Source organism: Ovis aries, chromosome 2 (assembly GCF_016772045.2).
Source record: "Ovis aries strain OAR_USU_Benz2616 breed Rambouillet chromosome 2, ARS-UI_Ramb_v3.0, whole genome shotgun sequence".
NCBI lineage: Eukaryota > Metazoa > Chordata > Mammalia > Artiodactyla > Bovidae > Ovis > Ovis aries.
Window position 1 is genome coordinate 43,821,326 of NC_056055.1, and position 22,646 is coordinate 43,843,971.

The 22,646-nt window shown below is 51.3% G+C and overlaps 1 protein-coding gene across 1 annotated transcript in view; it reads left to right on the forward strand.

The window, feature by feature from the left end:
- The window catches only part of GFRA2 (GDNF family receptor alpha 2), a 103,581-nt gene that overhangs the window by 8,058 nt on the left and 72,877 nt on the right, over window positions 1-22,646 (forward strand). Inside the window, exon 3 of the mRNA XM_015093118.4 lies at window positions 5,909-5,992. Coding sequence (XP_014948604.2) covers window positions 5,909-5,992 — 84 coding nt within the window. The remainder of the gene's footprint in view (window positions 1-5,908; window positions 5,993-22,646) is intronic.

A 22,646-nucleotide genomic window follows, 5' to 3' on the forward strand; every position in this document is an offset into this window, starting at 1 on the left:
GTGGTAACTGGGGCCAAGGGATTGGGTACAGTCACACTGGGAGGAGGTTAGGAACTGAGCTACTGGGATCACTGCCATTGAAAGATGGGCTGCAGGGGTGATGAAGAGGCTCTGGGGGTGAGGTGGGAGGGAGCCCCTTGGGAGGAGCTCACTGTCAGAAAGAAGGAGGATCAACAGCCTCCAAGACTTCAGGCCCAACAGGAGAGAGATGGAGAGTGTCCCTGGTGCCCTTGGGGTGAGCTCCTGGGTGGCCACTGGGAGCAGAAGCCTGCTTAGGGGGGTGCCTGGGAGCTGGGGAACTGGGATTGATGACTTTGGACAACTTCTTGAAATCTAGTGTGAATATAGAGGGTTCCCCCGGTGGCTCAGTGGTAAAGAACTCACCTGACAATGCCGGAGACAAAAGAGACATGGGGTTCGATCCCTGGGTGAGGAAGACCCCCTGGAGGAGGGCGTGGGAACCCACTCCAGTATTCTTCCCTGGAGAATCCCATGGACAGAGGAGCCTGGCAGGCTATAGTCCATGTGGTTGCAAAGAGCTGGACATGACTGAAGCCACTTAGCAAGCATGTGAAGATAGAGAACAAAGGATGACTTTTTTAAAAAAGAGAGAGTCGAGTAGTTTAAATTCTAAAGTAGGACAGAAGCGATGGAGAGGCTGAGGTGAAGAAGAGAGAGGGGTGTGATGTGGAACTGTGCCCTGTGGGAGGGGAGGTGTCAGCCTGGAATCTAAGGGTCATCACCCTGCCTCCCCTGCCCCAGCTGCTGGAGGGGCAGGAGGAAGCTGGGCCCAGGGCGGAGCCTGGATAGTGATGGGTTCCTGACCAGTGGCTCAGAGGTTTTCAAATTTGCTCTGAAATTAGGAATAAACTGGCTTGGAATTATTAACAGTATTACCACCATTAGTAACATAGTAATTCCTCATGAACTGAGTGGTGACTTCTCTGTTGCTGGCAACCTGGAGTCCTAGAACTTGAAATTAGCAAAGAGAGGGAACTAGCCACAAAGAGGGGCGCTCTGTTCTCTGTGAGACCAGGAGCTAGCTTCCCCCTACCCTCCCAGGCTGACTCCATGCACAGAATGTAAACTTATCACAAATAAGACTTAGTTGTTTAACTTCTTGCAGAACTCACATAAGAGAAACTGACAAATCCATGTTGCTGTTTAGTTGCTCAGTCATGCCTGACTCTTTCATGACCCCATGGACTCTTTCGTGACCCCATGGACTGTAGCCCTCCAGGTTCCTCTGCCCTGGGATTTTGCAGGCAAGAATACTGGAGTGGGTGGCCATTTCCTTCTCCCCATGCACAGAACAGTAAAGGCCCCGATTCAACAAGCTGGTTTGTTTAGGTTTTTGCTTTCTTTCCACGGCCTTTAGTTTCAACCCAAGGGAGACTGGGCATAAGGTGGGTAGGCTTGCTGTAGGTGCAGAATGGGAAGGGAGAGGATAGAAGAGTTTAGGGCTAGAGAGCTGGGTGGGCCACTGGAGACCCTTCCCATTGGACTGGCACCCTTGGCATCACCACATCAGCGCACTGGGGACCTTGCTTGGAGCCAGGCGGCGAGGTGTTTTGATGACAACAATAAGCATAATATGCATTTTATGCTGCCTTCTGCCATGTCTTCAAGGCCCTTTCAACCCAAGAGGGCTCTGACTGTAGGGTCTCTGGATCCCAATGCTTGAGATGGTTTGTTGGTTCATTTACTCAACAAACATCTGTTAAACACCTACTGTGTGCTTCAGCGGGTGAGAGCACTGAGGAAGCCACGTGGGCACCTATAGTCTGGGAGGCCCTTCTTTGGGTCCACTCTAGAAAGGCAGGCCCCTGCTTTTCTCCTTCCTCAGAACCATGCTCCCTACCCCGTGCAGACTGCTCAGTCCCCTCCCCTGGGCCTTGGGGCCAGTGGTTTCTGTCCAGGGCTGACTGGGGAACCCAGAGGCCTTTTATTAATAACAGCAGGTGGTCCTCTGAGGGACAGAGTCTTCCTGGGACAGAGTGGTCTCCTGGGAAGATGCAGGCACTTTCTCCCTATTCCTTGTGTGTGTGTGTGTGTGTGTGTGTGTGTGTGTGTGTGTGTGTGTGTTTGTGTGTGTGTGTGTGCGCACGTGCGCTGTTACTTCAGTTGTGTCCAACTCTGCAACCCCGTGGACTGAGCCCACCAGACTCCTCCATCCATGGGATTCTCCAGGAAAGAATACTGCAGTAGGTTGCCATGTCCTACTCCCGGGGATCTTCCTGACCCAGGGATCCTTAACATTTGTGATAACCTGACTTGGGCCTGGGCAGGTGAGGGGATCAAGGAGTGGAGAGACTCAGGTAGGTTTGCAAGTAGATTCTCATTTCTCCAGGGTCCCTGCTGGTGGATGCAATTCCTGGAGACTTGGTCCCACCTTTTGCCTCTGAGAGAGAGGCCCTACCTGTCACTTCCCCACCTGAGGCTGAGCTCACTGCATGGACTGAGGACCTCAACGTGTGGGCAGAGCTGGGAGCCAAGCTCTCAGACAGTCCCAACTGCCAAGGGCCTTGAGATCATTCTAGCAGGAGGCTGAGATGCAGAGAGGTGTGGTAGGCCTCACAGGGCACACAGCAAGCTGCTGGTGGGACCAGGCCCCTGACTCCTCTAAGTAGGCCCCTGACTCCTCTAAGTAGACCCCTTTCCACTGTCCTGGAAAGCAGAGACATCACTTGGCCAACAAATGTCCTTATAGTCAAAGCTATGATTTTTCCAGGAGTCATGTATGGATGTGAGAGTTGGGCCATAAGGAAGGTTGAGTGCCAAGGAATTGGTGCTTTCGAACTGTGGTGTTGGAGAAGATTCTTGAGAGCCCTTTGGACTGTATGGAGATCAAACTAGTCTATCCTAAAGGAAATCAACCCTGAATATTCATTGGAAGGACTGATGTTGAAGCTGAAGCTCCAATACTTTGGCCACCTGACATGAAGAGCCAACTCATTGTAAAAGACTCTGATGCTGGGAAAGACTGAGGGCAGGAGGAGATGGGGGTGACAGAGGATGAGATGGTTGCATGGCATCATTGACTCAATGGACATGAGTTTAAGCAAACTCCGAGAGACAGTGTAGGACAAGGAAGCCTGGTGTGCTGCAGCCCATGGGGTCACAAAGAGCTGGACACAACTGAGTGGCTAAAAAGTGACCACTGCCCTGGGGGAGAGCCGTGGCCTTGGGCTCGTCTTCCCCTCTGCCATAACCGCCCCCGTAATCACCAGTATTTACATGGGGGTGAGGGGAGGGATGTCACTGTTGGTTGCACAGGGCACTTGAGACCAGGCTTCTTGCCACCTCCAGTGGCAATGGTGATGTTCAGGGTCATCCTGGTTCTGCAAATGTGAAGTGCACAGGGTTCTCCCTACATGTCCTTTCCCAGCTCATGGGCCTGGAGTCTGACATCCCGGGTTTGACTTCAGTCTTGCTGCCAGGCAAGCCTCAGATTTCCTGATGATGAATTCTGCTGCAGGAGCAGGCAAGGAGAATTGATTAAATAGGATGGGCCCCTCCCAACCAGTCATGGAAGAGGCTCCTTTCCCCCAGAGATCCATCCCCTGGGCCAGTCAGTCATACTGGTCCATCTGTACCCAGGCACAGTGCTGTGTCGGATGCTATAGGGAAGGACAGACCCTGCTACGGGGAAGTGGTCCAGCCAGAAGAAGACAGCTCTGTGAAAAGTTATGCGGGAGTTGTTTAGTCGCTCAGATGTGTCCGACTCTTTGTGATCCCATGGACTGCAGCACGCCAGGCTTCCCTGTCTATCACTATTTCCCTGAGTTTGCTCAGACTCATGTCCATTGAGTTGGTGATGCCATCCAACCATCTTATCCTCTGCTGCCCCCTTCTTTTGCCTTCAGTCTTCCCCAGCACCAGGGTCTTTTCCAATGAGTCAGCTCTTCGAATCAGGTGTTTTGGAGCTTTAGCCTCAGTCCTTCCAGTGACTCTTCAGGGTTGGAAGTACTTGTTTAAGAATTTGGTTTCGATTACACTTTTTATTTTTGGAGGCAGTATTCATACTGGTTAAGTACTTGGACTCTGGAGCCAACAGCCTGGGTTCGAAACTTAGCTCTGCCACTCACCAGCTGTGTGTCTTGGTCAAGTGCTATAGCATCTCCATGCCCCAGTCCCTGATCAGAAAAATAGGGAGAATAATAGTGCCTAGCCCCTGGAGAAATTAAGAGGATTAAATGAGCTAGTACATCTAAAGCACTTCTAATAGTGCTAGTATGAAGAAGGCACAACATAACCTCATCGTTATTACAAAAGCGCTTCCTAAGTTCTCTTGTTATTTGTTCGCACCGGCTAGCATGGCTGGTATGCCCACCCCAGGGAGTTTCTCCAGTGCTGGTGGGCAAAGGGGAGGATGCTGAGATCTTGCAAGCCCGAGACGGCCCTGCAGGCCCCGGGGGGAGGTGGGATTGGAGACAGGCCTGGACAAAAGAGTCATTTTTGGATTAGGCAGGTACTAGTGGGCACCCCCCGTGTGTAGGGCACCCCCCGTGTGTAAGGCACCCTGTGTGCTGGGTCGGGCGGGGCCTAACTGTACTCTTGTGAGGTACAGTGAAGGGTGGGGCCACTTCTCAGGGGGCATGCTCTTCCTTCATGTTCTCTGGGGGGGTCTGTACCCTTTTTTGGGGGGGTCATCCTAGTATAGTGGAGAGATGCCTTGTCCCTGGACCAGCAGAGAGCTGGCCAGGGGTTAGCCTGTGGGTAACTTTGGGGACTGGCTGAAGAAGCAGATTCCAAGACCCCCTCCCCGGAGGCCGGCCCCTTCCTGCAGGTGGCCCCCAGGTGTGCCACCCCCATGGACTCCTCTTTAGGTGGTGAGCTTGCCTGTGGCTCTGGGCCTCAGGTGGACAGGAAATCAATGTGTGAGGCTGTGGTCATCACCTCTCTCCCCCTCCCCCTCTGCCTCACACACAGTCTGAGTGATTATCCATTGATTTCTTCTCACCATCATGTCCGTCTCGAGGATCTTCCCTTTCCTGCTGAGGCACTGGCGGAGGGGGCAGGAGTCCCGCTGAGGTGGTGCTGGGTCTCCAGGGCACGCATCCCCCATTTATCTGCTGTCACTCATTCACATCCACGAGCCTCTGGTGCATCCCAGAGCCTGGTGGAGAGGCAGCAGGTGGAGGGGAAGACAGGTCGGGAGGCATACGGGAGTCACTGGTCAGGCCTCCGTCCAGTGGACCTCAGCCAGTCACTCCCGGTGACATGGTGGGAAGCAATGGGGAAATCCTGTCCCCTTAAGCTGGGGTATGGGCTTCCTAGGTGGCTCAGTGGTAAAGAATCTGCCCACCAATGGAGGAGAGGTGGGCTCAATCCCTGGGTTGGGAAGTTCCCCTGGAGAAGGAAACAGCAACCCACTCCAGTATTCTTGTCTGGAGAATCCCATGGTTAGAGGAGTCTGGTGGGTTAGAGTCCGTGGAGTCGCAAGAGTCAGACATGACTGAGGATGCATGCACCCAAGTAAGCCTGGGCAGAGCCAGTCTGTTGTGATGGGAGGATGTTAGTGTCAGGGCCAGGTAGCTCTAGGTCTGCCATGAGGAGCGGTGTGATCTCAGGCAGGTTGCTTCTCCTCTCTGGGCCACGTCAGAGCCCTCTCCTGTGAAATGAGGAAGTTGTACTAAATGACTGTTGGAGGGTCCTTCGGCTTCAAATCCTGGGATTTGTATAATAGCTGGCCTTCCATGGGGGCTATCAGGATTCCACCTCCCCTGTGCCTTCTTTCCAGAAGCGTATGGAAGTCCTTAGAAGAGGCCGGGGCATGCAGGGAGTCATGAGAGAGCTGTATTGGGCAGTCTGATCCGCTCTGGTTGGAGAGAAAACCTTACCCACGTGAAGTGTGCGGCGCTTTGGGCAGGATGTGAGCCTGGTTTGACACGGTTCTCTCTTCCAGGCGAGGAGTTTTATGAAGCTTCACCCTATGAGCCGGTGACCGCCCGCCTCTCAGACATCTTCAGGCTTGCTTCAATCTTCTCAGGTGAGTGGGCTTGTGCTGGGGCCTTGACAGTTCTGCTCAGGTCCCCTGGGGCTGGCAGGTCGAACCTTGTGGCTTGGGTGAGATGTCCGCTCGACAGTAAGCCCCTGAACACCTCCGAGCTTGGGGTCTTCATCTGTAAAGAGAAAACCGTGACACCTTCCCCCCTTCTCCTCACCACCACCGAGGTTGTGTGTGGCCTAAAGCATTTATGGGAATGGCCTAGAATGACCTGCCGTGCAGGAGGTCTTGAATCTGACACCTGGTATTGCTTTCCCATTTTGTCACTCATCTTGCCTGGCTGGGTCCTTTCCAGCTGTTCTACTTTGGTAAATTTGCTCAGCCTCTCTGTGCCTCAGTTTGGTCTTTGGTGAAGAGGGGAGGGCACCTACCTTGTTGGATGGTTGTAGGGTCAGAATGAACCAATGGTTGACCAGGGCTCAGCATGCTGCTGGGCTCGTGGGAGCTGTTAGTTGAGGTGGCCTGTGTTCCTGTCACCATTGTCCATTCTGTTTGGAAATACTTGTCTCCGCTGGGCATTCTGCTTCTGAAATCCCTCTGAGGAGAGCCCCTGCTCCCTGGCCACTCCTGCCTCAGGCTGCCTAGGGAGTGAGAGGCTCATTTGAGCTCCAGTTTGCTTGCCTTGGTTTGTGTGTAGGAGCCCTGTGAGTGTTTTGGTTCTTTCTTCTTGACTTTGTTCCCTCTGGCTTTTGGGTGACCAATGGGCATAGGGCAGCCTACTGCTGCTTGGGCACTGGGTTGGGCCTTCTGGTCTTGGGAACTCTGTGGAGGCCGGGTTGCGCTTTCTGGAGTCACCATTCGTGCTTAGAGGGGACCAGGGTGGGCTTTCTCAATAGGACCTGTGAGTGTAGGGCCCCAAATCTCAGGCTTCTAGGCACTTTGTGACTGTAGGTGAAACATTCTGAAGTTTCTTTTGCTCTAAACCAACAGCAGTGCTGTTGACATTGACCTGGGTGATCCTCTCTGTGGCAGAAGCTGTCCTGTGCACTGTATGGTATTTAGCCATGTCCCTGGCCTCTACTCACTGGATGCCAGGAGCAGCCCCTCAAAGTGACAACCCAGTGTGTCTCCAGACACTGCCACTTGTCTCCTGGGGGGCACAGTCAGTGCCAGTTGAGAAGCACAACTCTAGACTGTGAAATGAAAGACTCTCTAGTGAGACCCTCGGCCCTTTCCAATGAAGAATTCTCCAGGACAGTATTTCCCAAATTTTTCTTTTTTTTCATTGTTACCCCTTTAAGGAGAAAAGTTAATTCTAAAGAGAAAAATAGTCTCAGTCTGCTGGGGCTGCCATAAAAGAATATCCTAGACTGGATGGCTTAAATGATGGAAGTCTGTTATCTTACAGTTCTGGAGGCTGGAAGTCCAGGGTCAAGGTCTGGCAGGTTTGGTTTCTGGAGAGGGCTCCCTTCATGGTTTGCAGACAGCAGCCTTCTCACTGTGTCCTCTCAGGGTAGGGGGTGTGGATGAGTGGGAAGGATGTGGGGGATTGGAGCAGGGAGATAGAAAGAGGAGAGGGGGGAGAGAGAGAGAGAGAAAGAGAAAGAAAGGCCTCTTCCTCTTCTTATGAGGACACTAATCCTATTGGATCATGGCCCTACCCATATGACCTCATTTAACCTTAATTCCCTCCTAAGAGCCTTGTCTTCAAATACAGTCACACTGGGGGTTTAAGACTTCAGCATCATGAATTTAGGGTGGGGACACAATTCAGTGCATAGCCAATGCCAAGTAATAACATTTTGTCAGATAGGGTTAGGTTTGGAGGGCCACATGCCACTGTCGTATCTCCTTTATTTTTTTTGCTTACCCAGGATCCCATTTTTGCTCCTTTAGGGCTGATACCCTCCTTTGGGGTCACAAAGAGTCAGACACGACTGAGCGACTGAACTGAACTGAACTGAAGGGATTAAGAGGTGTGATACACATGTACCTGGTGGGAGAAATCCTGGGACCCATGAAAAGGGAGGCAGTGGCCAAGGACTGACCATTTGGATGTGCCTTTGGGCACTGGTAGTGGCGGGGCTGGCGGTGGATGGAACGGTGACTTCACAGATGGTCCCTGCATGGAGCGGCCTGCCCTGGGCTCTCACTCTCACACCCTGCAATGGGGTGACAGCTGAGGTACCCATCTTGTCTCTGTTTATGGCTTTGTGATGACTCTGTGATGAGCCTCGCCCATCTCTCAGGGGCTGAACTGGCTGATGGACTGACTGAGGCCCCTCCTAGCACAGACGTTTGATTCTCACATCTCTTGATTAGTTTTGGATAGAAAACTACCTTGGGCCACTCTTTTGGAGGCAGTGCTTGGGGTCTCCCAGCAGATTGAGGAGGTGGTTGGCATGTGGGTACTGTGATGGGGAAATCCTAGCAACCTGACCTACCCATTCCCCACCCCACCCCAAGCTAAGGTGCCACTGCCTGGGCGAGAGCCATTGGATTTACCTCCAGGGAAGAAATGGCTTTGGCTTGCTCCCTGGAGGTTGAAGGTCAGAGGTCCTCAACATGAGCTGGGACCTCCAGTGCTTCCTGGACTGACACTAAGTGTCTTCCTGGCAGAAAATCTTTCTGTAATGGATTTGGCATTCTGCGGGACTAGGAGGTTGACAAGACAAATGAGGAGATTGCTGGTCTGCAGCTCACTCAATCAGCATCCTTTACCTGCTGCTCAGACATAACTGGGCCCTGCATGACCCTGGATCCCTGGGCTCTGGGGACCACTCCCCACAGTGAGGGCAAGGCTCCCCCTCATTGCCCCTGCTGCCCCTGCTTCGCCCAGAGCAGCCCTCCAGTTGGTGCACGGGTGGCTCTATCTGAGGGAAACCCGGCCACCAAGAAACCAAGCAGACCGTGGTAGGGGGCATGCAGCAGAAGGAAGGCTGAGTGGGGTGCTGGGAGCCTGATTCCAGCGCAGTCTCTGCCACAGATCAGCTGATGGGCTTGGGCAGGTCACTTCCCTGCTCCAGACCTTACATCTCTTATCTGAAAAGGGAAGGTGTGAGCTTAGAGCAGGCTTGACCTCATCAAGGCGCACTGATGACGGTGGTGTCGTTTGACGTCTGTAGGATGGAGTAGAGCAGCTTGGAGCTCAGAAGGTCATGGCCGTTGCCTGGCTGCCCAGGAGGCTGAGGGGTCAATATCTGGGCAGGTGTGTGACCCACCTGTAGCTTGCTGGCCTGGGACGCCCAGCCCGGGAGACCCCAGGTCCTGCACTGATACTTCAGGATGATAAGGCTGCCACCCAATACGACTGTATGGAGCACGGCCCCCCACCCTTCCGCACTTTTATATGCGGTCTTAGGCTGCCCCCACCACCATCTTGAGGAAAGGCCGTGGTGAGGGGCAGAACTGGGAGCTCTCCAGACTGTGGTACTCCCGTTTGGAGCCCAGGGACTTGGGGGAGGGTGCTCTTGTATCTTTGGGGCTAAGTTGCTACTGTCTCTGTTTGTTTATTTTTGGCTGTGCGGGGTCCTTGTTCGTCTGCGTGCTCTAGTTGTTCCTCCCCCCTCTAGTTGTGGCAAGTCGGGGCTACTTTCTAGTTGTGGTGCACAGGCTTCTCGAGGTTGCGAGGGGTGATGCGAACAGTGAGGGAAAGGAAATGCTTCATCTCCATGGGGTGAGGCCATAAAAGTGAGGATGAAGGGCCTGGGTGGGCCAGGCAGTGGCTTCCCTCTCAACCGCTGGGCCATGCCTCAGGGCCAGGGAGAAGCAGCAGGCAGGGGCCTGGACTGGGCTGTCAGCGGGCACTCTCTCTGTGTTCCTGGTGAGGCTGGGGGCCTCCAGGGCCTTGGGCACCTGATGCAGGCATTGCCAGATACATGGGTACAGGCGTTGCCAGATACGTGGGTTCAGTTCAGTTCAGTCGCTCAGTTGTGTCCAACTCTTTGCCACCCCGTGAACCGCAGCATGCCAGGCCTCCCTGTCCATCACCAAGTCCCAGAGTCCACCCAAACCCATGTCCATTGCCATCCAACCATCTTATCTGTGGGTACAGAGTAAATTTATGCGAACTTGTCTTTTCTATAGTTGGAAGGGAACTTAGAGATCATCTAAGCCCACTCCTTACTTGGCAACAAGGGAAACTGCGGCCCCAAGTGAAGGGGTGGTCTACACCAGGATTCAGTCCTGCTTTTCCCCTGCCCATCAAGTTCCTCAGATTTCCTCCGGGGCTTCAGCTCTAAGCCCTGGTTTCTTCTTACACAATGCTGGACTGATGGCAACACCTACCTGCTCAGGTTTTAAATCCCGTGGACAGAGGACAATAACAATAAATACAAGTATCTGCTGTTAAATTTGGGCTTCCCCAGTGGCTCAGCGGTAAAGAGCCCACCTGCCAATGCAGCAAGCGTAAGAGACGTGGGTTCAATCCCTGGGTCAGGAAGATCCCTGAAGAAGGAGATGGCAAACTGCTCCAGTATTCTTGCCTAGTAAATCCCATGGACAGAGGAGCCTGACGGGTTACAGCCCATCGGATTGCAAAGAGTCGAACCCAACTTAGTGACTAAACAACAACAACAAAAACGACAGCAAAAAATTGAGAAATTGCATGTAGATTCCTGGCCCACCACCTGGGATATTGGACTCAAACATGTAGCTTCTTGGCCTGGAGAATTCCATGGGGTCGCAAAGAGTTGGACACGACTGAGCAACTTTCACTTTTTACAACTGAGTGATCGGAGTGATTTCTCCAAGGCCATCAGCAGCTCAGGCAGGGTTGTCCTGGAGCCTGTTTATGGGAGATGGTTGCATGGCTTTTGGTGACATGAGACTCCCTCCCACCCATGTTCATGCTGGGTGGGGGCTGCAATGGGAGGTGGCTGGGCGATTTTTAGGGGGCAGTGGGTCCCTCGGGCGCCTGCTGGGCCTCTGTGGCCTTAGCTCACTGTGATCAGGTGAGAGGCCTGGCTTGGGCCTTCTGTTAGTGGTTAGAGGAAGAAGTGATGGGTGGCGACAGTGTCAGTTGGCTGTGAGCCTCTGGGGTGGGCTATCTTGCTTGGATGGAGCCAGGAGAGGCCTGAGGATGTTCTTTTTATTTTATTTTTTTAGGAAATTTTTGTTTTATTTTGTTTATTTGAGTATAGTTGGTTTATAATGTTGCTAGTTTCTGCTGTACAACAGAGTGAGTCACCTAGATGTATTCATATATCCCCTCCCTTTTGAATCTCCCCTCCCATCCTACCCATCCATGTAGTCATCATGGAGCACCAAACTGCACTCCCCAGATGTTCTTTTTTTAAAAAAATTAATTAATAAAATTTTAATTGGAGGATAATTGCTTTATAATACTTTGTTGATTTCTGCCAGACATCAACATGAATCAGCCATAGGTATACATTTGGTCCTCTCCCTTCTGAACGTCCCTTCCACCTCCGTCCCCATCCCACCGCCTCTGGATTGTCACAGAGGACTGGATTTGAGCTCCCTGAGTCATACAATAAATTTCCACTGGCTCTCTAATCTTACATACGGTAATGCATACGTTTCCCCGCTGCTCTCTCAATCTGTCCTGCCCTCTCCTTCCCTTGCTGTGTCCACAAGTCTGTTCTCTGTGTCTCTGTGTCTCCATTGCTGCCCTGCAGTTAGGTTCATCCCTACCATCTCTCTAGATTCCATATCTATGCATTAATATATGATATTTGCCTTTCTCTTTTTGATACTTTATTCTGCATAATAGGCTATCAGTTCATCTACCTTGTTAGAACTGAGTCACATGCATTCGTTTTAATGGCTGAGTAATATTCCATTGAGTGTATGCACCACAACTTCTTTATCCATGCACTGTCAGTGGACATTGAGGTTGCTTAAATGTTCTAGCTATTGTAAACAGTGCTGCCATGATCACTGGGGTGCATGCATTTTTTCAATTATGGTTTCCTTGGGGTATATGCCCAGTAGTGGGATTGTTGGGTTATATGGTAGATTTATTTCTAGTTTTTTAAGGAATCTCCATTCTGATCTCTATAGTGGCTGTATCAGTTTGCATTCCCACCAACAGTGCAAGAGGGTTCCCTTTTCTCTGCACCTCTGAGGTGTTCTAGTTGGAGGTTCCACTGGTCCTTTTTCATGGCCCTCAGGAGACAAGGGAACCCTACCCTTGCCAGGAAGCTTTGGAAATGGCCCCTGAGGGACACCACCCTCCCCCTCTGTGCCCTTGTGCTTCGTTCTTGTTACAGCGCTTACTCTGGCGTGCTGGGTGCACGGATAGGATTGCAGTGTGATTGTTGGTCTCTGTGTCACTGCGCCCACACATCGCTGTGTTTCCCTGGGTGCCTAACCCTGGCACTGACACCCATCCACGGAGGGTCCTGGACTAGAGGATGGTGGCGGACCAGAGACCTGCTGGTCCTAGTGTGAATCCTGGCTGGACCCTACTGACTGATTGACTACAGGGTGGATCAGTTGACTGAATCTCATTTTCCTCATCCGTAAAATGGAGCCCTGCAAGGATGGGTAATGACCTCCCCAGAAGGTGGTGGAGCCCAGGAGCACCCTAGCCCTGGCCACGGGTGATCAGGCGCTGGCGGGAGCTAGTGGTTTAGTGTGAGCTCTTAGAGCTGCACCAGGAAGACTGGCTAAGAGGTCTAGGTGGGTCTGAGGTGCCCCATGTGGGCTGCCTGTCGGGTAGCCCTGAGGTTTAGGGGAGGACTGGGGGCTCCCGAGGGCTGCATGGAAGAGGTGGATCTGGGTGTGATGGAAGCACTGCCTGAGAGGCTGCTTTGAAGGGAATCAGACTGAGTCCTCACTGCACTGTTGGGGCAGGTGGACACGGCTTAGACACCCACGAGGTGGTTTATCCACGATGCTAGTGTAGCCTTAAGAGTCCAAGGGAGGCAGCAGTAGGTGGCGCCTGGGGAAATCAGCAAAGTCCTGGAGGAGGGGAGTGGGATCTGAGGGTGACAATCCCAGCAGCATCGTGGCTCGGAGGCTACCCCCACTTCTAGGTCTCGTGGGCTCAGAGGACAGTGACTGGAGAGCCTTGCGGCAGATGGAAGACTGGCCTCTCTGGGGTCTCCTCCTTTGGGACTCTTGCTCAGGAATTGTCTGGGACAGAACTCAGCATGACTGACTCGGGCGGAGTCCCTGGTGGGGTGGGGCTGAGCTGCCTTTGGGTGAGGGAGTGGCTTAGCCCTGGGCTCCAGAGTCAGTCCCCCGTGAAGGTCACCGGAGTGCATGAGTGGGGACCCGGAGAGTTGGGCTTGGCTCATTTCCGTCGGATGCCCTGGGAGGCTCCCTTTCTTCCCTGGCTCCACTGAGGATCCCCCTGACCCTCCTCCCCTGAAGTTGCTGAGCTGAAGATGGTGAGCAGGCCCAACCTGCTGGGCCTCTCAGAGGGAAGTCGATCCCAAGGCAGCCCCTGTGAGGAGGCTTTGGGGACCCGGGCAGGGGATGGTGGGGGGAACTGCAGCCCGTCTCCCTGCCCCCCTGCATGGTGGCTCAGGCGATAAACTGCTTATCCTCAGGTTGTCTGCCTGAGCCGAATGCAGAAGCATGTTATTTAAATTTCAAAATCACATTCTTCTTCTAACAGCTGTCAGAGTCTCTGAGCATCAGTGAAAATTGGGCCTTAGCTGCGGCTCTGTCACCTCTTCCACCTCCCCTTCCAGGGACAATGTGTCTGGTGGAGAGGAGAGGGTGGAGAGGGTGTGGCGTGGGGAGGGGCTGTGGGGACAGGGAGAAGTCGGGTGGGGGGTGGTGACCGGTGACTCTGGCCGTACTGGTCAGCAGTTGGGACCGATGGGAGGAGGCCAGCTTTCCCATCGGGGTGCCAGGCGCTTCCTCTCTTCCGTTTCATTTCCTCTTCTCCCCCGGGCTCCCCTAACCAGGAGGATTTGCTTGCAGAAGGTGTGAGTGGAGTGCCGGTGGCTTTGTGTTTGCTTCTCTTTGTGTCCATGAAAGAAAAAAGGAGAGAACAATATTTAACCCAATGAGAGGTTTTTTAAGGGTAGAGTTTCAGGTGCTATGGTTAGGGTGAGGTCTTGGTTGGGCAAAATGTTTCTGGTTCCCTTCAAATAGCATCTTCTAGGGGCACCTACTTGATTCCCCTTGGGTGGATAGACAGGCTGTGCCGGCAGCGGGGGTGAGGGTGGTTCCGGGCTCACCCTGCACTCTTGGCATGCAGGGTTCTGTCCATTCCTCCCCACAACACCCCCTCCACCCCTCACCCCACGCTGGTGCCCCGCATGCTCCTCCTGGCTTAGCCAGGAACTGTGCTCCTCTTATTTATCTGGGTAGAAAGCAGGATTTGAGAACTGTTCTGGGAATGCTCCTCCCAGCTATGTCTGTCAGCATGTTCTTTTAACCCCATGGATGTGTAGAGAAAGGAACAGATCTGACTGGGGTCACATGTGTACATGTGTGTGGTGTGTAGATGGGGAGTATAAGTGTGTGTGGTGAATGCCTGGCTGGTATGTATGTGTGTGGTGTGTATATGTGTGGTGAGTGTGTGTGTGTAGTGTGTATAGGGTGGTGTATATGTGTTGGGTGTGTATGTGTGTGGGGTGTGTGTGTGTAGTGTGTGTAGGGTGGTATGTGTGGGGTGGTGTGTATATGTGTGGTGTGTACATGTGTGGTGTGTGTGTGTGTAGTGTGTGTGGGGTGGTGTCTGTGTAGTGTATGTGGGGTGGTGTGTATGTGTGGAGTGGGGTGTGTGGGGGGTCGTGCATGGGGTGGTGTGTGTGTATGTAGAGTGATATATGCGTGTGGGGTTGTGTTTGTGTGGTGTGTGTGTGGTATTGGTAGAGTGGTGTGTGTATGTGTGGTGTGTGTGTGTAATGTGTGTAGGATAGTGTGTATGTGTGGGGTAGAGTGTATATGTGTGGTGTGGTGTCTGTGTGTGTAGTGTGTGTAGGGTGGTGTGTATGTGTGGGGTTGTGTGTATATGTGTGGTGTGTATATGTGTGGTGTGTAAATGTGTAGTGTGTGTGGGGTGGTGTGAATGTGTGGGGTGGTGTGTATATGTGTGGTGTGTATATGTGTAGTGTGTGTGGGGTGGTGTGAATGTGTGGGGTGGTGTGAATGTGTGGGGTGGTATGTATATGTGTGGTGTGTATGTGTGTGGTGTGTGTGTGGGGTGGTGTGTATGTGTGGGGTGGTGTGTATGTGTGGAGTAGGATGTGTAGGGGGTTGTGCATGGGGTGGTGTGTATGTATGTAGAGTGATATATGTGTGTGGGGTTGTGTGTGGGGTGTATGTGTGTGTTTGGTGTTGGTGGGGTGGTCTGTGTGTGGGGTGGGGGGTGTGTGTGGGGTGTATGTGTATGGTGTATGTGTGTAGTATGTGTAGGGTGGTGTGTATGTGTGGGTGGTGTGTAGTGTGTGTGGGGTGGTGTGTATGTGTGGGTGGTGTGTATGTGTGGGTGGTGTGTATGTGTGGGGTGGTATGTATATGTGTGGTGTGTATATGTGTAGTGTGTGTGGGGTGGTGTGAATGTGTGGGGTGGTGTGTATATGTGTGGTGTGTATATGTGTAGTGTGTGTGGGGTGGTGTGTATGTGTGGGTGGTGTGTATGTGTGGGTGGTGTGTATGTGTGGGGTGGTATGTATATGTGTGGTGTGTATGTGTGTGGTGTGTGTGTGGGGTGGTGTGTATGTGTGGGGTGGTGTGTATGTGTGGGGTGGTGTGTATGGGGTGGTGTGTATGTGTGTAGTGGTATGTATATGTGTGTGTATGTGTGTGTGGGGTTGGTGGGGTGGTCTGTATGTGGGGTGGGGGTGTGTGTGGTGTGTATGTGTGTGTTGTGTGTGTGTGGTCTGTGTAGGGTGGTGTGTGTGTGTGTATGTGTGTGGTGTATGTGTGTATGTGTGGGGTGGTGTATGTATGTGTGGTGTGTATGTGTGTGGTGTGTGTGTGTGTGTGTGTGTGTGTGGTGTGTGTGTGTGGGGTGGTGTGTATGTGTGGGGTGGTGTGTATGTGTGGGGTGGTGTCTATATGTGTGGTGTATATGTGTGTGGTGTGTGTGTGTAGTGTGTGTGTGGGGTGGTGTGTATGTGTGGGGTGGTGTGTATGTGTGGAGTGGGGTGTGTGAGGGGTCGTGCGTGGGGTGGTGTGTATGTATGTAGATTGATATATGCGTGTGGGATTGTGTTTGTGTGGGGCGTGTATGTGTGTAGTGTGTGTGGGGTGGTGTGTGTGTGTGGAGTGGGGTGTGTGTGGGGTGGTGCATGGGGTGGTGTGTGTGTATGTAGAGTGATATATGCATGTGGGTTTGTGTGTGGGGCGTGTGTGTGTGTGGTGTTGGTGGGGTGGTCTGTGTGTGGGGTGGGGGGTGTGTGTGTGTGGTGGTATGTATGTTGGGTGATGTGTGTCTATGAGTTTTCACAGTGGCCCCCTTCTGCACGTGGCAAGGGGAGGAGGGGTGGGAGGCAGGGATGGAGAGACTTGAGTGGGAATGTGGGCGATGGTGGTCCTTCCCTTGGGGAACAGACATTGCCCTCAGGCCCTTTCTGACCTCTTAGGGAAGCCCTGGGAATGGGGGTCAGGGGTGAATACTGGGGGATGTTAGAGGATGGAAGGCCATTCTCCTGGTCAACAAAAATGAACAGACTGAAACTTACTGCGAGTTTCGCGGCTTCCTAGTCAGGAGGCTGTGGGCTCTGGACGCTTGGTGCCCATACTGCAGGGGCGTGTGTGTGAGCCCGCCTCTCACGGAGCACCCTTTGCGTGCTGTGCCTTGATCCAGTGGGCATGACAGAGGAGTCTGGTGCTCTCACGGAGCTTACATTCGATGAGCTTGAGACCAAGAAGAACCAAACAAGCCAACAGGCAAATTCTCAAAAATAAGTGAGATAGTGATGAATGCTGAGTAAAGATTAAAATAGAATGAGGAGCTAAGGTGTCTTTTGGCTACTCTGGATTGGAAGTGCCCAAGTGTGATTCCCGGGAAGGATGCTGCTGTGGGAAATTCTGGGAGTGGCAGAAGGAACAGCAGGTAAAGCCCCGCAGGTGGGGACCCATGTGGTGGAGGGTGAGACTTCTGGAAGGTGGGCTGGGACAGTGATGATTTGGGAGATGGGCACAGAGTTGGGCAGGTGCCAACTCTCTGAGATGCTACAGGCAAGTTAAGGAGTTAAGATTTCCTTTTAAGAGTAATGAGAAACCTTTGAGGATTTCAAATACCAGAGTGGCACAGTATGATTTATGTTTTTGAAAAGGTTCTTCTTGTGCCATGGGAGGGTGGATCAGGGGGCAGGGAGAGCCTGTGAGCTCTTGCAGTGGCTGACGTGCTATGACAGCAAAAGAGGAAAAGATGCACGGAGCTGGGATCAACTGGGATCTGATAATTTAGGCTTGAACAACACTGGTACCACCGTTTACTAGAATGGAGAAGGTGATGGAAGGAGCAGGTTGGGGTGGGGAGCAGAGATCCAGGGTTCTCTTTCAGCCACATGGACATTGAGATGCTAGTTAGACCTCCACGTGGAAATGCCAAGTAGGCAGTTGGATGTAAGCCCAGAGTTCTGGGAGAGGTCAGAGTTGATATACAGATTGTGAATCGTTAGCATATGGATGGTACTAACAGCCATGGGATCATGAGGTCACTTAGGGAGAGTGTAGACAGGGAGGGAGGCAGGAGCTCTCCACTCAGAGGAGGCTGAAACCAGGGCCAGTGATGAAAGGGGAGCTGAGTCAGGCAGGGAGGCTGAGTGTGGAGGGGCAGCTGCTGGGCAGGGTAGCAGGGACTGGGCAGAAGGGAGGACAGTGAGCTGGGTGTGAGGTTATTCATGAGAAGGGGGCAGCAGGGAATGATCGGGTCCATAGATAACAGTGCCAAGGAGGAGTAGGGGGGTGGACTGCTATCAGGAGTCCCATAGGAGGAGAAATGGCCCAAAAATGGCCCTGAGGAGAAAGCAGGACCCCCACCACCTCTGGGCCCAGTGGTCAGCTGTCTATAAGCTGCCCAATGGTCGCTTCTTCCAAAACCAGTATGCCAAATGACCACATAACTGATTTTACCAGTTTATGGATCTGCCAAAACTTGTTTCTTTTCATTATTATTATTTTACTCCCCCCTCCCCTTAAATTTATTTTTTGGCCACGCCATTTGGCATATGGGATCTTAGTTCCCCAACCAGGGATTGAACATGTGCCCCTTGCATTGGAAGCTCAGAGAGTCTTACCACTGGACCACCAGGGAAGTCCCTTTTTTCATTTTTAAAGCTTTTAGAAATGCACATTTGAATGATTTTCATGGCTTCTGAAGATTTTTTTTTTTTGCAAATGGTCTTCACTGTTGTTTTTTAAGATATATTCAGCTTTTCAGGAGTCTAAGCATTGGGAGTTGATGTTGACTTCTTAGAGCAAGAAAGGTATATTTCATAATCAGTTTAAAAAATCTAGCTTATGATTGGTGCTTCTAATCCTACTTTCATTCACCAGAAATAAAAGAAACTGACAAAGAATTAAGGTGAACCACACCAATATGAAATGGCTCAGTTTTGGCTTTTAACTGTGATAAACAGAATTAAAACTTATAGGCTGTTATGGGAAAAGATATGAGAATGGTAAAAATCCTAAATATTAAAATAAATTGCACCAAGACTATATTTAAAAGGATAATGAGCATTCAAAAGTGGCTAAAAAGTCCCTTCAAATGTGAAATACTCTAATGAAGTTTTAATTTTTAATTATTAGAAACATACAATCAAGACTGATATGCCATTTACAGAAAGAATTCTGACAGCAGTTACAATTTGTCAAAATATAAAATGATATTCAAAAGCAGCTGATTTTTTTTAGAATTGATTTGCTGTGAATTTGTCATTCATCAACTTGACTTGTGGTGGATTGGCCTGTTTCCAAAAATGCAGGTGCCCGGGAGAGTCCTGGGGTGGCCGAGTGCTATGAGGGGCTGAAGGTAAGGGTGAAGTTTCGAGAGAAAGTCGAGTGTGATAGGGAGCCTGGACTACGACTGCTGGGGCCTGTTTGAGGAGGGTGGGCACCAGAGCTGTGGGGGCTGAAGCCTGGGGTCCCACTGGGTCTCTGGGCCTTGAATGACAGCCAAGCACTGGCAGGAGTGTGTGCTGGGCTTGGCCGGTCATCTCCTGGGGAGCTGAGTTGTCTTTTCATGCCGCTTCATGCTGGGTGATGTGGAGCTCCAGGCCACCGATTCCGGTGGTGTGGGGGCCAGGGGTGAGAAAGATCGCCGAGGTCCTGCTCTCTTAGGCTTCTCAGATAAGCAGAGGGAGCTCTGAAACCCTTTTCTTGCTCACGAATGGGGAGACCAGGGGCCCTTTTGGCTTTTTGTGTGTGATGTGTGAGGCTGGAGAAAGGCACATGGGACAGGCCACTTTTAGCAGGGCCGTGTGAAAACAGAGGGATGGAGGGGAAGGTCTTTCTAGAGAAATATTCTTTAAAAAAAATTTGGAGGGAATTTCTTGGCAGTCCAGTGGTTAAGACTTTGCTTTTCAATTATGGGGGGTGAAAGTTCAATCCCTGGCTGGGGAGCTAAGATCCCACATGCCTTGAGGCTAAAAACCATAGAGCAGAAGCATTAGTGTAACGAAGTTCTATAAAGACTAAAAATAGTCCACAATTTTTTTTTAAAATTTTATGCAGTTTTTATTTATTTATTTATATTTTTTTAAAGGTTACTTTCCATTTATAGTTACTGCACAATATTGGCTATATTCCCCACGTTGTTCAATACATCCTTGAGTCTGTCTGCTACCCAACAGTTTTTACCTCCCACTCCCCAACCCTGTGTAGGAGAAGGAAATGGCAACCCACTCCAGTGTTCTTGCCTGGAGAATCCCAGGGACGGGGGAGCCTGGTGGGCTGCCGTCTCTGCGGTCGCACAGAGTCAGACATGACTGAAGTGACTTAGCAGCAACTTAGCAGCCCTGTGTAGCCCCTCCCCGTGCCACCACTGGTAACCACTAATTTGTTCTCTATATCTGAGTGTGCTTCCTTTTTGTTATATTCACTAACTTGTATTTTTCAGATTGCATGTATAAGTGACATCATACAGTATTTATCTTTGTCTGACTTATTTCACTTGACAGAACGCCCTCTGAGCTCATCCATGTTGCGGCAAATGGCAAAATTTCATTCTTTTTTATGACTGAGTACTACTCCATCACACACGCACACACACACACACACACACACACACACACACATGCTTGCGTACTCAGTTGTGTCTGACTCTTTGCCACCCCATGGACTGTAGTCTGCCAGGCTTCCTTGTATATGGGATTTTCCAGGCAGGAATACTGCATTGGGTTCCCATTTCCTTCTCCAATATATACAAATACATACATACACATATATATATGTATATATATATACAATGCAGACCTGGGTTTGATCCCTGGGTTGGGAAGATCCCCTGGAGGAAAGAATGGCTACCCACTCCAGTATTCTTGCCTGGAGAATCCCATGGGCCGAGGAGTCTGGTGGGTTATAGTCCATGGGGTCAGGAAGAGTGGGACACGGCTGAGCGACTAACACACACCGGAATATACATATATATATACACACACACACACACACACACATATCACATATTTTTATGGCCGCTTAGACTGCTTCCATATCTTGGCAATTGTAAATGGTGCTGCAGTGAACATTGAGGTGCATGTATCTCTTCGAACTAGTGTTTTTGCTCTTTTCAAATGTATACCAAGGAGTGGAGTTGCTGGGTCATTTGGTAGTTCTGTTTTTAGGTTTTTGAGAAACCTCCATACTGTTTTCCACAGTGGCTGCACCAATTTACATTTCCTCCGACAGCAGGGACCACATTCTTAAACAAGCATTTATTGCACATGTGCTGTGGGCTGGAAACTGCTGGTGGTATTTGCATCTGCTTTATCCTGTTGTTATCGTTCCCTAGGATGCTGCGAGTGAAAGTCGTGTCCGACACTTTGCGACTCCATAGACTACACAGTCCATGGAATATTCTAGGCCAGAATACTGGAGTAGGTAGCTTTTCCCTTCTCCAGTCTTCCCAACCCAGGAGTTGAACCAGGGTCTCCTGCATTGCAGGTGGATTCTTTACCAACTGAACTATCAGGGACGACTTCCCTAGTGGCTCAGACAGTCAAGTGTCTGCCTACAGTGCGAGAGACCCGGCTTCGATCCCTGGGTTGGGAAGATCCTCTGGAGAAGGAAATAGCAACCCACTCCAGTGTTCTTGCCTGGAGAATCCCAGGGGCGGGGGAGCCTGGTGGGCTGCCGTCTGTGGGGTCGCACAGAGTCGGACACGACTGAAGCGGCTTAGCAGCAGCAGCAGCCAGTACTCTAGCCTGGAAAATCCCATGGACGGAGGAGTGTGGTAGGCTACAGTCCATGAGGTCACAAAGAGTCGGACACGACTCAGCCCTTCACTTTCGCTTTATCCCGCTGTAGTCTTTAGTGCAGTTCTGTGTGTAGACAAGGTGGGTGTTGTATCCTCATTTTGCAGATGAGCAAGAAGAGGCGGAAAGAGGCTGTATTACCTGTGCACACTTGCTCTGCTAGTCAGTGGCCCACTGGATCCTCCAGCTCCCCAAACACAGTTGGGAGTCCCTGGTCTTTATCACCAGTGCAGCCCCAAGCAGGATGGGCAGGGATGTTTGTGAAGCCCGCAGAGTCAGCCTCAGGCCGAGGGGAAAATTTCCACTTGTTGCTTGATTATAATCTCTTGTTCACGCTGGAATGTAAGCTCTAGGAAGAGAGGAGTTTTGCCAGTTACTTCTCTAGCGGTGTTCTGCATGTAGTAGATGCTCAGGACTTGACTGTTGTAAAAGTTAATGAGTCTTGAGGGAGAACTGGGCAGGGTGGCCCCACAGGGCAAGAAGCGAGGAGGTGATGGTCAGGGTGACTGCCACCTGCAGGGAAGGTGGGTTCCTCGCTTAGAAATTCTCCTCCTTACTCCTTCCTCTTCCCTCCTCACCCTTCCTGCCTCCATCCAGCCCTGTTGAGAGTTTGTGAAGTCTACATCTCATTGTTGAGTGCCTCTCTGCCCCCCACTCCCTGCACACCTTATTATCTGGGCTCAGTCGACTGACCTCCTTTTTGAAACTCTTGTCTTCGTTTCCATGACACCAGCATCTCCTGATTGTCCATCAGTTCCTGGTCCGCTCCACCTCATGGTCCTGTCTCTACTAAATGACGGCTCCTGGAGCTCTGTCCTGACCACGCCTGTCCTCTTCTTTATTTTCATCCTCGTGTAGTTTTATGGCTTTAAATAGCCTTCAGTCATGGTCAGTTTTATCGCTGGCTCAGATCTCTCTCCTGAACTCCAGCCTCCATGATCCTCCTGCCTTTCAACCTCACCATGTGGACATCGCATAGGCATCTCAGACATCAGTTGAAAACATTTTGTTCTGCCTCTTTTTCTTTCCTCCAAGTCTTTCCTGTTTCACAGAATGATTCCACCATCCACCTGGGGCTCAGGTCAAAACCTAAGAGTGTTCCTTGATTTCTCTCCTTCTTCCCTTTCAGCATCCAACCCATCCTGTTGGCTTTATCTCCAAGTTATTTGCAGATTGGGCTCATTTTTTGGACATCTTTGCAGTCATCACTCTTTCTAAGCTGCCACAGTCTTTCACTGGCTACTACAATAGCCTGGAACTGGCCCCCTCTTTACCCTCACCCCTTCATGGGAACTCTGTCTTCCATATGTCAGGCAAAGTACTTGAGGTTGGGTGACTCCCAT